Here is a 15,747-nt window from a genome sequence, read left to right on the forward strand (position 1 = left end):
AAGTTCTGCTCAACCTCTTTCACCAACTCCTTCAAATGTCACTGAAGCCATGCACCTAAGGGATTCTTGCTCTTTGGAATCCCTTGCCTCAGGGGTGTTACTCCTTGTAATTATATGTAAAGTAACTCAAGTGAAGATGTTTTCCCTGTTGTCATCTGGAACAAAAAAGAAATTTAGGGGCAGCAGGGTGGCTCAGTTGGTTAAGCAATTGCCTTCAGCTAAGGTCATGATCCTGGAGTGCGAGGATTGGTCTCACATTGGGTTTCCTGCTTGGTGAGGAGTCTGCTTCTCCCTCTGACCCTCCCCCTTCTTGACCCCTCTCTCTCTCAAATAAATAAATAAAATCTTAAAAAAGAAAGAAAGAAAGAAAGAAATTTATGAGTCCTACCATGGAAAACTGAGCTAGACCTAGAAAGAAGCTTAAAAATCCTTCTATATAGTTAAAACTTGAGATCTAGCCTAGGAAGTAATTTTTCCCTCTTTTCAGGGATCCTACTTGCCTTCTTCATCATAATTCTTTAAAGGTAGGAGAAAGAGAATCAGCATAAGTGAATTCTTTATTCTTTTGCTCCTCTTTTAAAAGGGCCTACTGCATATCGATAGTTTTGTAATTGTTACTTATCAGATTACTTTCCTGCTGTTTGAACAGTTAGAAGGTAGTAGAACTCAGAACTCTGAGTTCTGTGGAGTTAAAAATGTCTGGTAGTTGTCAATGCTTCTCAGTGCTCCTTGGTAGAAAATTATAGGTAAAAGTATTTTGATATGGCTAACCTGAAGCCATAAAGTGAGTTATTTAAAATGTAAAAAAGGGGGCACTTGGGTGGCTCAGTTGTTTAAGTGCCAGACTCTTGATTTCCCTCAGGTCATGATCTCAGAGCCCTGAGACCAAATCCTGGATCTGGCTCGGTGCTCAGCAGGGAGTCTGCTAGAAATTCTTTCTCTCCCTCCCTTTCCTTCTGCCACCCTCCATAAAATAAATAAATCTTTTAAAAATACAGAAAAATATTTTTTAAAAGATTTAAAATAGGGACTTCTGGGTGGCTCACTCAGTTAAGTGTCTGTCTTCCACTCAGGTCATGACCTCAGAGTCTGGGATTGAGCCCCACATTGGGCTGCCTGCTCAGCAGGGAGTCTGCTTCACCCTTTCCCTCTGACCTTTCCCCTGCTCACTTTCTTTATCTCTTTCGAATACATAAATAAATACATAATTTTCTTAAAAAAATAAATACATAAATAATTGAGATGTTACTAGTTTTGGAAAGCACATTGGGGATAATTTCTATCTCTGTCTTCCAACCATTACTAAAAAATCCCTTGTCCCTCTTTTCCTCCATTTCATTAATTTGGTAAATCCCCAATTCTATAAGAATTCAACTGTCTTCCCCTTCAGATCCATAGTTGGCTTCTTACTAGTGTAATGCTGGGGAATATCATGCATGTTGAAGTCTATACAAATTTATATTGGTTTACAAAGACTCTCAGAGCAGCCACAGCAAGTCTATGCCTCCCTTTTTAACTCTCTGTCTGGTTCTCTATAGCTACTATTTTAAAGTTTTTATTTCCCTTAACATTTTGTTCTATTCATTCCTTTATCATTTTCTATGATGTTAGTTCCAGTATCCATCCAGTTACCTAAGCCAGGAAATAGGGTAAAATATCTAATCTGTTCTTTTTTTAAACCCTCACATGCTATCAGATATAAATCATTATAGACTTGTTACCTTTTCCCCATCTTTATTGAGCTATAATTGACATATAATATTATGTGAGTTTAAGATGTTCAATGTGATGATTTGTTACATATATTTCAAAAAATTATTACCACAGTAGCATTAGTTAATACCTTCATCACCTCACATAATTACTATTTCTTTTTTTGTGGTGAGAACAATTAAGATTTACTCTTAGCAACTTGCAAGTATATAATATAAGGTTATCTGTAAACACTATGCTGTACATTAGATCCCAGAAATTATTCCTCTTATAAGTGGAAGTTTGTATCCTTTGACCAACATCTCCCCATTTCCTTCACCCCCCCACTCCCCAGTAACCATCTTTTTATTCTCTGGTACTATGAGTTTGGCTTTTGGATATACGTGATATCATACAGTATTTGCCTTTCTTTGTCTAACTTTTTTTACTTAACAGAATGCCCACAAAGTCCATCCATATTGTTGCAGTTGGTAGGATTTCCTTCTTTCTCATGGATGAATAATACTGTACAATTTTCATGTGTTTAAGGTCCGTTACTGGAAGATTATTGTGATCCTTTGGTGGTGTCCTATTTCCTTGATTTTTTATGTTCCTCGAGGTCTTTCTTTTCCGTAGACACATTTGAAGTCATAGTCACCTCTTCCAGTCTTCACTAATTGACTTTGGGGGGAAAATGTCATCCTTCAACTCTGCTAGGGATTCTGAGGCTTTCTCAGTCTTTTTATGAACACACTTGCTCCAGAATTCTTGCTCTCTCTTTCGACTGAATTCTTAAATTTGTATGAATTCTCTTAATCCTGCAACATACCAGGATGGACTCTGACAGACTCCCTTTTGCTTTCCCAAGGGTGGGGCTAAAGCTTACATTTGTGGTTTCTCTGTGGCCAACAGATTCTGGCCAGTTTTCCGCATGTGCTCATTAGTTGTCTTTAAAGGTTTGTTCTTGCCACCCCTGGGAACATGCACTGAGAGAGCCACAGGGTGAAAGAATGTGCAGGGAGGGATGCAGAGCACTGGGTACCTGTGGGCTATTTGGTAGGGGGGAATCTGTGGGAAGAGTGTGCTCAGAGGCTGTTGGACCGGCTTCTCAATGGAGTCTGAGAAGTAGTTAGCAGGGTCCATGTCCCTTTAAATAAGAGCTTATCTGCCACTTGCCAAGCCTGTTTCCACCTTCCAGTCACACAGTCCATGCCTCAGTACTCTGGTAAGTTGTAAGGGAAATGAATCTCTTTGGCAGCATTCTGTACAGCTCTAGAAGTACTAGTTCATACCATCCTACTTTCTCCCCAGGAGAAATCATGGGCTGAGAAAAACCTCTCTTGGCCTTGAACTGTAGCATTTTGGGGGATACTTGATGTGGGTAAAGTCAAACTATTTCTCTTAGCCTCTCCAATATATCCAAACTTGTATAATTTTGTTATAACAGTGATGTGCTAGAACTTCTCCACCAGGAACCTGGACTTCCACAAAGGTTGTCTTGTCTGTAGGTGATTGTCTAAGAGAGTATTCTCCTGGACCACATCCAAAAGAGGATGACATCAATTTACAGACCACTGCAGGGGACCAAAGGGGATTGTATCTGGGACCAAAGTCTGTATTTCTATTACTTGATTCATGACGAGGAAATACTCCTTCCAGGTTCCTTGGCATATGATACTGGATCCTATAGCTACTTCCGTGTTACGTTTGTCTATGATATATATCAAATTGTTGTTGGTGTGGGCTGGACAAGAATTAGAGACCTCTTATTGAGCCATGTTGTTGACATCATTCCTTGAGATTCACTGTCTCAACATCACTTGTACCTGTTTAATCTCTCTTTTCCCATTGCTATTGTTCAAGTCATCATTATATATCAATCATATGCCCATAAAAGCCTCCTAATCTCTAATTTATACACTTTTTTGTAAGGCAGTCAGGGTATTTCCTAAAATGTATATCTGACTATGTCTCATCCCTACTCAAAATGTGTCATTGTTTCCCTGTTGTTTTTAGTATTAAAGTTCAAACCTTTAAGAAGTTAGGGGCGCCTGGGTGGCTCAGTGGGTTGGGCCGCTGCCTTCGGCTCGGGTCATGATCTCAGGATCCTGGGATCGAGTCCCGCATCGGGCTCTCTGCTTAGCAGGGAGCCTGTTTCCTCCTCTCTCTCTCTGCCTGCCTCTCTGCCTACTTGTGATCTCTCTCTGTCAAATAAATAAATAAAATCTTTAAAAAAAAAAAACCTTTAAGAAGTTAAAAGATCTACATGAACTTGTCTTTCTCTTATGACCCCACTACCTTTTATGGATTTGCAGTTTTAGTTTCTAAAATGCAATTCTCATCAACCCCTTTTACATACATAGAACCTTCTGTCTAAGCCCCATGCCCTCAGCATAATGTCACCAACCACTAATCCAACCCTTTTTCCCACTTAAAGTGTCTGTAACTTGCCATCTTTCAGATTTCAACTCCAAGGTCCCATTTCTCAAGAACCTTTTTGCAAGTCACAGGATCACAGGATTTCCAAATCACATTGTATTATAATCTGCTATTTTCTTTTCTATAACTCCCATTTGACCCTAAGCACCTTTAGTCAAAAACTAAGCATAGTTCATTCATGATTATATCTCCAGTTCCTAATAGACTAATAGGCACAAAGTATGCACTTAATAAATATATTTCAATTGAATAAATAGAGATGACTTTTTGTTTTTTCAGTGAAAACTGTCAAATTCTGAGACTATTAGTGCCTCTTACATTGATGACTAATGGACACATTTTCTCTACCCATTGGCATGCCATGATTATTCCTAGAGTTATGATTTTGTACTTCAGTAACTTTTATGTGGCATCATTGCAACATGGCTGGAAAGAAGATTGAGCTCTTGAAGAGAGTAATGCTAAGTAGCTCAGATGGAAAATGGTTTTGGTTGTCTCTTTGTGTGTAACAATGGCAGATCTTTGCTCAAAACCAGGGCATTCTAAAAGGCAATTACCGTGACATCTAAAACCTCAGTTCTGATTTGACTACTAAGAGGAAAACAAATCACAAATATATGCAATAATGATATGGTTGGAAGCATGAGTTGCCTTTTAATGACTTAGGCCTCTATAATGTACAAGAAAAAAGAAGAAGAAAGCTCCTGTTCATTGAAATATAGCAGGAGCCTTCTGTTCTCTGTTAGAACAGCTGCCCTATTTACTGCTGCTTTGGTGAAGTCACTGCCCAACTTCTTTATTCAGGAAGATGAGTGTTTACACTCTAGTTGGTCTTGAATCAAAACAGTTCTGATTTGTTAATAATTCACTAACCAAATATTATGACTGAAAAACTAGGACACTGGTAAATAATCAGATGCAGAATGGAACTTCTGTTGCATTTAGCCTGATAATGGAAATGGAAAACACAAATAAAAAATGTAATTTAGCAATTCATCGTATCCTGTTAAATGCCAGCTGTTTTCAGAGTTTTAGGATAGTGTTTTGTTTTTCCCCTCACGTCTTTAGAATATGGGGAATAATTAGAAACCTATTAAGTCACTCCACATTTTCTATTAGGAAAAGAAGTTCATGTTACCAAGAATTCATTTTTTATATTTGTTGTGCACCTAGTATGTGCCAGGCATCTATGCAACACTGAGGATATAATAGAGTGGCTGGGCTCAAAGAGCTTACATTCTAACATGCGAGTGAGGAATGCAACAAAAAACAACCAAACAAATACATAATACATATTTGCCAGTGTCCTGGAGGACAAGGAGATGGGGAGAGGGTTGGGATGCTCTCTGATTTAGGCTGCAAAGGAATAAGGCAAAACATCAGTTCACGGCACTATTACCCCTTAGTAGTGTCTGTTTTTAAAATCTACTCTTTGCACTTTTTGAAATGAAACAAAGGATTCCATTTAACAATCTCCTCCTATATTGATTTTTAACTGCAGCTGTCAGTGGTGATTCTGGAGGACAAGACTTGCATTTATTAAGAAATAACATGAAGACTACCAAAGAACTTCTTATATTAGGTATCAAACTTGGTGAATTTTACTCTGGTATAGATGTATTTAACATTTTTTGGTTTAACAGAAAACCCGTTAATTATCATAAAGATAATATATTTACAGTTGATTTCACCAGAATGAAAAAATGCCTACTTTATTTATAAAATATATCCTCTCTGAGACATAAATCAAATAATTTAAAATAGTATTTGACATGTTAACTATCCTATAACTTACTTTGATTGAATATGCATAATGATGATAACTTTCATATGATTTTTATTTTTAAAAATAGTTTAGTGGGGCACCTGGGTGGCTCAGTAGGTTAAACCCTCTGCCTTTGGCTCAGGTCATGGTCCCAGGGTCCTGGAATCAAGCCCCGCATGGGGCTCTCTGCTCAGCGGGGAGTCTGCTTTCCCCCACTCTCTCTGCCAGCCTCTCTGCCTACTTGTGATCTCTCTGTCAAATAAATAAATAAAATCTTTTAAAAAATAGTTTAGCATACCCCAATTCATAGAGCATCACATAGACCTGTAAACTAAGTTGTTTTCCTTTTCAGTAGAGAAGTCTGAGAATCAGGAAAGTTACTTGGTACAATGAGGCAGAGACAGTCCTCATACTCAGGCATTCTGGTTCCAGATTGATGCTGGTACTGTCCCACGGCAGCCAGACCAAACCAATATAAGTTATACCAGCAACCCAAAATCACTTTCTGTATTTTCTGACTTGTGCAATAAATAAAGACTCCCAGGATAATATTTTAATCCCTATCTCTTAATTTTTACGTTGTTTGATTGGCATTATTTCTTTCATTAAACCTGCTCCTATTTAAAAACAAAAGTCTAATTTTTTCACATACCCAAGCAAGTCTTCCTTTTAATAGACAAAGGTATGGGATGTTAAAACATCAACTAAAAGAAGAGTAATTAATTATAAATGCCTGTGGTGGTGTACCTTTCATAGGAAACCACACTGAAAGTCACATGGAACAAGAGCCTCCTTTACTTAGGGAAGGAGCCTGAGTAGGAGAATCGATAGTTGGATTTTAATCTGTGCATATTTAAAGACATGAACTAAACCATTCTTAGGAGCCTACTTCCCACCTTCCCCCCCCCCCCAATCCATCTGACCTACGGATGGTAAGATAGTTTTGATTTGGGAACTTGTCTGTGCTTCTCTTTCCTTCCTTCCTTCCTTCTTTTCTCCTTCTCCTTCTTCTTTCTAAGAATAGTTCTTAGAGGAATACGTCTTGACAAGTCTGTTAAAATCAAACATGTTTCCTTAAGATTGGAAGGTTGGGGTTACTTTCTAGTTCTATGACACATTTCTATTAAGAAACATCTTAATCTTCCCAAATAAGATAATAATTTCTCTTCAGTGTATATTATCTTGAAATGTTCAGTCAATTATCAGTTAAAATGTACATGTGTGTAGAGATGTAGATATTGAAACACTTACTTTTATTTTGTCCATTTCTAAAAAAATAGATAAAAATATGTAAATGAAATGTTATTGGCCCAATTCTAGGAAAATTATACAATGAAATGTTGTTAGTTTTAACCTAAGATTATTATAAATAAAATCTACCAGGTAATTAAAATGATAAAAAAAAAAGATAACAGGAAATAAAAGGAAGTTAGATGAACTTGTTCCCAGAGTCTTTGGTAGAAACTTATGTGGGAAAGAGCACTTATTCTGAATTCACATGCCCTAACTTTGAGCATTGGATTTTCTGGGATTTCCTGTATAACCTCACAAAGACCACTTGAACCCTTTGGTACTTGTTTCCTTTTGTCTAAAATTGAATGCTTTTTTAGTGCCTAATCAAGCAATACAACAAAGGAGAACCCAGGATCATATGGCAAAGTTATATAAATAAAGTAACACTATGATTCAACAACATAGTGTGTTTAAAAAAAAAAAAAAAGATTAATCATTGATCAATTATTCAGTATGAGCTACATTTTTAAAAAGGTTTTATATATTTATTTGTCAGAGAGAGAGAGAACATAAGCAGGGGGAGCAGCAGGCAGAGCTGGCAGAGGGAGAAGGAGGCTCCCCGCTGAGCAAGGAACCTGATGTGGAACTTAATCCCAGGACCCTGGGATCATGACCAGAGCGGAAGGCAGACGCTTAACTGACTGAGCCACTCAGGTGTCCCTGTATTACATTTTTTAAAAATAAAGTGGTATATCTCAATGATGAATTCCAAGCTAATGCTGGTCTTTTATATTGAGTGACAGAATAATATATTAGGTTCAAGTAAATACTAGGTTCAAGTAAATATCTGAAAACATAGATGTAAACATTTACCAAACTATTAGTTGCCCAGGACATAAAAGGTATTACTTAGGGTGCCTATAAGTATTGTACAAGCACTATAAGCACTATATCATACATATGAGTGGCTCTTTTTTTTTTTTTTTTTTTTTTTTTGGTCTTGTGTGTTTAGATCTAAACATATATTGACATTCAAATTGGTAATGTCTAACACTCAAACCTGGCACTGAATAATTCCTGTATGGTTCCAGCCTGTATCCAAAATAAAATAAAGACACAAATTGCTCTTTATAGAAAAAATATGAGTAGAATGCCAAAGCCCATAAGATGGGTGGTCAGGGATGTCTTCCCCTATATTCCATCTGTCTTCACATTTTATGAGAACTAAAAGCCTAATCAATAATTTAACAAGCTAATGGGCATATTTTTAAACACAATGGAATCATTCTGAAAAGGGGCACACCAGCAGGACCACAAAAGCAAAGATGAAAACTAACTGCTAATATTGAGTGCTTCTCTTGAAAAGTACTGTGCTGTGGCATGACACAGGGCAAGCTGCCTTAAAGAAGTGTGTATCTCTTATTCTGTGAAGCTACTGTTTCTTTCTTAATTTGTTAGGGTAATGTATTTTTTCTGATGAACATATATCTGACTACTCTAAATGATTTGCTCTTCAAAGGTACTATAAGGCACAGACCCAATAACCAAATACTTAATGTCTGCTTCAAGTAAAAATGTATGCTCTGCAAAATTATTTGAAATTCTAATTTAAGATACTGTGTTCGATATTCTGGCTATGGATATTAACATCCATACAATTTACCATGACATTCCGTTTGCCATACAAGTAGGAAAAGCAAGGAAGCTATTCTGGTATTGGAAATCTGGAAATATTTTCATTCAAGTTAGATGAGGGTGTTGCTTCATTTTATGAATAAAAATTAGGCCTTTGTTTTTTATTTTATTTTTCTTTTTTCTTTCTCCGTTATTTTGTATGTTAGTGACTTGATCAGATGCAAAGTAAAATGCTATAGAAAACAACAAGTTATGTAATTTGTAACTAAACACTCAGGAAGATAGCCACTTTCTCACATATTATATACTTTCCCATTTGTTACTATGACAGTCCTTTTGCCCATGTTTAAGGATTATCCATAAAGTGGAATTATTTTTCTCCAAGTCCTTATTATCAAGCTTTATATATTTCTGTATCTAAAGCCTCCCTTTTCCTTGGACTATAGTTACATCATGAGGTGGATTTATTTCACAGGTAGTGATCTTCTCAGATTCGGTGGGAGCCTATTGCATCTGACATTGAAAAATCTGTTTTATGTTTCCAATGAATAATTAGACTATGAGAGTGCCTTCAAGTTTGTTCAAGAGTGTTCAGTTTTACACCAGACAAAAAGAAGATAGTAGACTTATTTCATGTTGGTATTAAGGGAGTTAAGACCATCATGAGTTGAGGGAGGGATGTAGGCAGAAATGTGGAAAGCAATGGAAAGGCAGCCTAGAGGCCACCTGATGACAGAAGCCAAGGCTCCCAGACCTCAGGGACTCTCAGAGAGGCCTGCCACAGTCAGCCTACAGACATTAGCGCTTGATAGTTTGTTCTCAAACTCATTCATCGAACATGGTGTCCCTGCCTGTCTTTGCGGCATGAGAGAGAGATTTCTGCTTGTCTGAATCAATGTATACCTCTGGGCTGCAACATTGTGAAGTACAATGAGCTGCTTCTCTAACCATTTGCACCAGTGGCGCACAGTCAGTCATACCTTTTCCAGATGATGTTTTGGGAGTGTTGAGCAAGAGTGTTCTTACTGTGTAAGTAAGAAAATAACACTCAAAATAAATAAATAAAAGGACAGGATAAGCAGAGGGTCATGCACAGTCATGTTAAAAATAGTAGCAATATATCACAAGCTTGTGAAAAATTAATTTGCTACTATTGCACATTCTTTGACTTCCTTTCTTAATGCTTCAAACTATACCTATTCTTCATGTATCTTATTCTCCCTGCACTCTCCGAATACGTTTTGTTTTTTTAAACAAGTCATTTGTCCAGCGATGCTAAAACTAAAATGTTCTGTCTGCACAATAGGTGCTTTTAGCAAGTCAGATATGCACAGTTAAGCTGCGCTTGCAGAATTTTTCTTCTTAAAGTGCAGTCAATTGACCATGCACTAATTTGTTTTCAACCAGTAAGGCAGGTAAACAGGCTGCCCTGCGCGACAGTGACTGCAAAGAGCACAGCCACGTCACTCCTTCTGTTTCAGCAAAGGGACATTTAAATGCAGAAGCACGTCACAGCTTAGAACCACACAACATCTTCGGACTCTGCTTCCCTCTCGAGACAGATTTTCCATTTGCCCTGTATTTAGTTTGATACTTCCATTTCGGAAACAAAGCTTGTTCTCCTAAGGAAATTCCAGATAAATGATTTAAAACTAATCTGGGACAAAAATCTTTTTAAGGCATTATGTTAATACCCTAATAAAATGATAATATACATCTGCTCATGATATAAAAATAATCTTTAGAGTACTCTCCAAGTGGTATTTTTGTTTATGATTTTGTCATATTTTAGACACTCACAGGTGCCTTAAAGTACCATCTTAAAATAATAATGCTAGAGGGCAGGTGGTAGATTTCTAGGACATTATTATATTTCTTCAGGCATTCAGCTGGCAGCCTGGCTTTTCATAATAATTTCAGTCCTGAGAAACTGTAATTATCCTGAAGCACACTACTTATACTGTCTTATTTCTTAATTACAGTAGTGACATGAGATAAATGCATACTTACTGGGATCAAATGTATATTATTTTGCGGCGATTATAAAGAAGTTCTCATGACAACAATTGCAATTATATGGTCATCAACTACTGATACTATGTTATGTTCTAGAAACTCTGTAATTAAGTCCTGCCAAGAGGACACTTCCTTTTCAGGGGGCAGGAGGCGCTTAGAGAGAGAAAAGTTGGCCAATGTAAAAATTATTGACAGACATAGATACCCCGAGCCTGTTGAAATGATTCCACATGAGTCTCAAGTAAGAACATTGTAACAACAAAGATTTGGGGGGATTTAATTTAAATTTCTATCTAAACAAGCTATGTAAAGAATCTTCTTTAAAATAGCCTTTCTCTTTTCTGAGCTTTAGAATAAAAAGCTTTGAATACACTCCACAGAGAAAGAATGAACTGTAAATATGATCCGAGGGATACCGCCTTTAAAGATAAATCTGCAGGCAACCAGTAATATTCTTTCACATACTATAATTCATCATTTTTAAAAGTTTTCATGTGAGATTCCAAAAATAATTTTTCTCTCATTCCAATTTAAAAGAAGAAAAAACTTTAAGTTACCAAGAAACTCCTTACGTAAACTTTCCACTTTTTTCTATAGACAGATGTCTTCGCTCTTTGTTTCAAAAAAGGCAGAAGGAAAAAAAAATGATGGATGCCAAACTCGGTGTATTAACAAACTGTTTGGATGAAGGCATCGGGTATATCATGTATTTGGGAATCAAATGATCTGGGTTTTAAATTCTGCTCTTCTATTGACTAGATGTGGGACTTGAACAAGATACTTAACTATGCCTCAGTCTCTTTATCTGTAAAAAGGGACAATAACTTTACCTACCTCATAAGAATTATCTGTTAAAATATTTGAAATCTTTGTATATAAAAAGGGCTTAGATCCATGCCTTGTACATAGTAAGCACCATATACTTTATTATTATTATTGTTATGGTATTATTTTTGTAATTATTTTATGGTATTACTCTATGTAAGGCCATATGAAGGACAATGGGCCCAACTCTCCCATTCTCCTTCCTACCTTCAAAATGCTGAGAAGTATCTCTAATCATTTTAATAGGCTTTTCTCAGATAATTTTTTTAGCAGTCTAATATAACACATGAAAAGAGGTTTTTTTTTTTCAAAGTAAAAAGGGCATTCAATGAACCTGATATCCTTAACTTATAACTTACTCCAGCAATACTTTGCCAGAGTATTGTCTGCCTGTTTGTTTTAATTCTGAAACAGGCTAATGCTTTATTATTGTTAATTTAACACAAAAGGTATCCTCTTTGGACATTTACCATCATCTAATGTTATGTTAGGTCTTGGGCACAATAGTTCTGCAGTGTACAACCTTTATTGTATAGCTAGCATTCTAACCAGGTTGCAACAACATGATATTGGAATGGTTACTGCAAACCCATTTTTATTTTCACAATAGTTCAAACAACCCAAATAAGCACACTGAGAAACATAAGCCCTTAAAAAAGAGTCAGTTAGCATCCATAAAAACATTAGCCATTTTACACTTCACTTTCTATGTACGGACCTGTGGATATTATTTTCTGGTTAATGTTACATTATATTTGTTTTAATGTTATAATTTCTAACATTCTATTACTGTTACTCATCTAATGAAGTTAATAAAGTACTTAATTATCTATTAATTTCTCTGAAATATTTATAGTTCTAAATAATAAAATGAATTTTGAGATACATGCAAATACAATGAGATTGAAGAACAAGCACAAATAATGTGTATTGTAGAAAATTATTAATTCCCTTTTTATGACTTGCATTAGTCATCTCTACATGTAATCTTTGTAATTTAGATCAAAAATATACAAATTCTCCTTCATTTAATATTTTAAAATTCCAACTGTGATCCCTGATGGATTGATTATATATAGATTATATCAGTAATCATATTCAAATTTTTCGTTGCTCTTTCCAGAGCAATCAATCTAGATTTTACTTTTGCTTAGTCTCTTATCTATAAAAATACAATACCAAAATGCTGTGATATCTTTAGAGTCAATATATAGATAGGAAATATTGCAAAAGGATTAATAAGTATGGAAGAGCTTTTGGCTAAATGCAATCAGTTTCCATGCAAACACTAACAATTTCTTTATTAAAAATTCTTCATTAGATCTTTGAGTCTAATTCCAATTTGAGTGTAATTCTAATTCAATGTATATACATACCTAAATCAGTAAAGATCTAGAACAATTGTTTTATTTTAGAATTAGCTTAATTCTGGTTTTTCAATAGCCTAGAAGTTATTAGGTTATTGGGTTTGATGATGTTGACTCTACAATAGGGAAAAACTGATATGGAAATTAACACTATACTTTTTTTTTTTTTTAAAGATTTTTTTTATTTATTTGCCAGAGATAGAGAGAGAGAGTACACACAAGCAGGCAGAGAGGCAGGCAGAGGCAGCGACGAGAGAAGCAGGCTCCCCGCCGAGCAAGGAGCCCGATGCGGGACTCGATCCCAGGACCTTGGAATCATGACCTGAGCCGAAGGCAGCGGCTTAACCGACTGAGCCACCCAGGCGTCCCAACACTATACTTTTAATGAGCGGTGAGGGGGAAAAGAAAACCCCAATTCCAATTTCCATTTTAAAAGTGAATTTAAGAGTCATTTTAAAATAGAAATCAAATGTGTGGCTTTCCACTTCTGTTAATCTGTGCAAACTGTCATAAGAAGATACCGCATACTGGGTGATTTAAACAACAGACATTTATTTTCTCAGTTTTGGATGCTAGAAGTTCATGACTGAGGTGCCAGAAAATTTAGCTTCTGGTGAGACCTCTCTTTCTGGTTTATAGACAGCAGCTTTCTGGCTGTGACAGAGGGAGGGAGGGAGATGGGGCTAGAAGGGGAGAGGGAAGAATGCAGAGAGAGATGGGGTGGGGGGAGAGAGACAAGGAGGTAGGAGAGAGAGAGGGGGGAAGTGAGGTAGAGAAGGGAGGAAAGAGGAGGAGAGCAGGGGAGGGGGGAGAGAGAGAAAGAAAGTGAGTGCAGGTATTTCTTCCTCTTATAAGGGCTCAAGACCTATCAGGATGACTCAGTGGCTCAGGTCATGAACCCAGGGTCCTGAGATCCAGCCCCCTGTGGGGCTCCCTGCTCCACCTGGAGTCTGCCTCTTCCTCTCCCTCTGCTGCTCCCCCTTCTTATGCTCTATCAAATAAATAAAATATATCTTTAAAAAAAAAAAAAAAGACATATCAAGACTAGGGCCCTGCCTTATGACCTTGTTTAACCATGATTACTTTCCTATAAGCCTAGTCTTCGAAAAGTCACATTAGATGTCATGGTTTCAACACAGACATTTGGAAGAAACACAATTCAGTTCATAACATCACCTAAAATGATAATTGTACTTCTCATAAAATTCCAAGATTAGGTGAAGTCCTGCCTAGAGCTTCTATGCCACTTTGAACTTAAGTATGTTATATTTTATGGTCATTTTTATTTATCTTTCAGATCAGCATTTTCATGACCCATTTGTCGAACTATGGGAATGACCGCCTAGGGTTATATACCTTTGTGAACTTGGCCAACTTCGTGCAGAGCTGGACCAACCTGAAATTGCAAACTCTGCCTCCCGTGCAACTAGCGCACAAGTACTTTGAGCTCTTCCCTGAGCAGAAAGACCCTCTCTGGCAGGTAACACTAAACATTCTCTCCTGCAGTAGAAGGAAGGAAACCAGTACCTAACTTGTATTAGGAATTCTCTGGAGGCATTAAAACTGACATTTAACCCAAACTTCTTTTTTTATTCCATAGTTTCATCCTCTTCAATAACATTTTTTGTTTTATGGGTTAAGTGGTTTTTTGTTTTGTTGTTGTTTTTTGTTTGTTTGTTTGTTTGTTTGTTTTGCTTTTCTGGGGTTTTGTTGGTTGGTTTGGTTGGTTTAGAATTTTTGCTTTGAGGATGCTGTTTCATTGTCAGTGTCTTCTCAGTGTTAATGACTTTGACTCTCATTTAGTGTGAGCACTAACTGACCATAAAATGGTTAGACACTGAGTACCTAGGGACATAGAAATCAACAGCAGGCTTAATCTCAGACCCTACAAGTAAATCCTGACACATATGTATAAACACAGATAATATAAATAAAAAAGGGAAAAGAAGTTTTTACCATATGCTTATACAGATTCAGTCTTTAATATGTTTCTCTATTTCTTTTAAATCTAATTCATCTTTCACTAGGACTAGATCTACCGGTAAAAGAAAAATTGTCAGTTTTAGGATTGCTTTTGCAGATAATTCAACTTCACATGGGAACCACTCAGCCTCTGTGTATAAAAATGTAAACTATGTGCTTCTTCACAGTTATCTAGGAAAATGTTACCTCCCCCTTTCTTGGTTCTTTATGCATTACATTACATTGACCTGCACAATCAATAAGCCGGCTGCAGAGAGCAGATCACATAGTGCCCTGCTAAGCAGCTGGTAGAGGAGTAGCATCGTCATTACTGAGAAATCACTGTGAAACAGACTGTTTACCATCCTCTCTCTTTCTCCACAAGGCTATGTGTTTCTCTTTATCCCATAATTCACGTTGCATGCATAGACTCTGTGTCTATACAGTCAGGAATTCATCCAACACATGTTTACTGTGTTTACTGGATGTTTACATTCATCCAACACATAGCATCTACTATGTGGAAGGCAAGGCTAGTTGCTCTAGAGAACACAAAGAATAAAACACAGTGTTTTCTCTCAAAGTCGGTGAAGAGTTTCCTGGTTATTCTGATTCACTAGTATGTATTTCAGAATGTGCTTTAAAACTGACTGCTACAGTCAGTCATACTTATTCTGATGATTTATTCAGGAACTCTTCATCAATTGTGTTTATGTTGAACTACACATTCTAATTTTTTCACCCTTCTAATAAGTTGCTTGCCCATCTATATGTCTGGTATATAAGTTAGACAGATAAATAGATAAAGACATA

General features: G+C 36.6%; 1 protein-coding gene across 1 annotated transcript in view; it reads left to right on the forward strand.

Annotated features, from left to right (window-relative positions):
- LOC131828777 (bifunctional heparan sulfate N-deacetylase/N-sulfotransferase 4) overlaps window positions 1-15,747 on the forward strand; it is a 246,817-nt gene that overhangs the window by 191,380 nt on the left and 39,690 nt on the right. Inside the window, exon 6 of the mRNA XM_059169785.1 lies at window positions 14,270-14,452. Coding sequence (XP_059025768.1) covers window positions 14,270-14,452 — 183 coding nt within the window. The remainder of the gene's footprint in view (window positions 1-14,269; window positions 14,453-15,747) is intronic.

Source organism: Mustela lutreola, chromosome 1, assembly GCF_030435805.1.
Source record: "Mustela lutreola isolate mMusLut2 chromosome 1, mMusLut2.pri, whole genome shotgun sequence".
NCBI lineage: Eukaryota > Metazoa > Chordata > Mammalia > Carnivora > Mustelidae > Mustela > Mustela lutreola.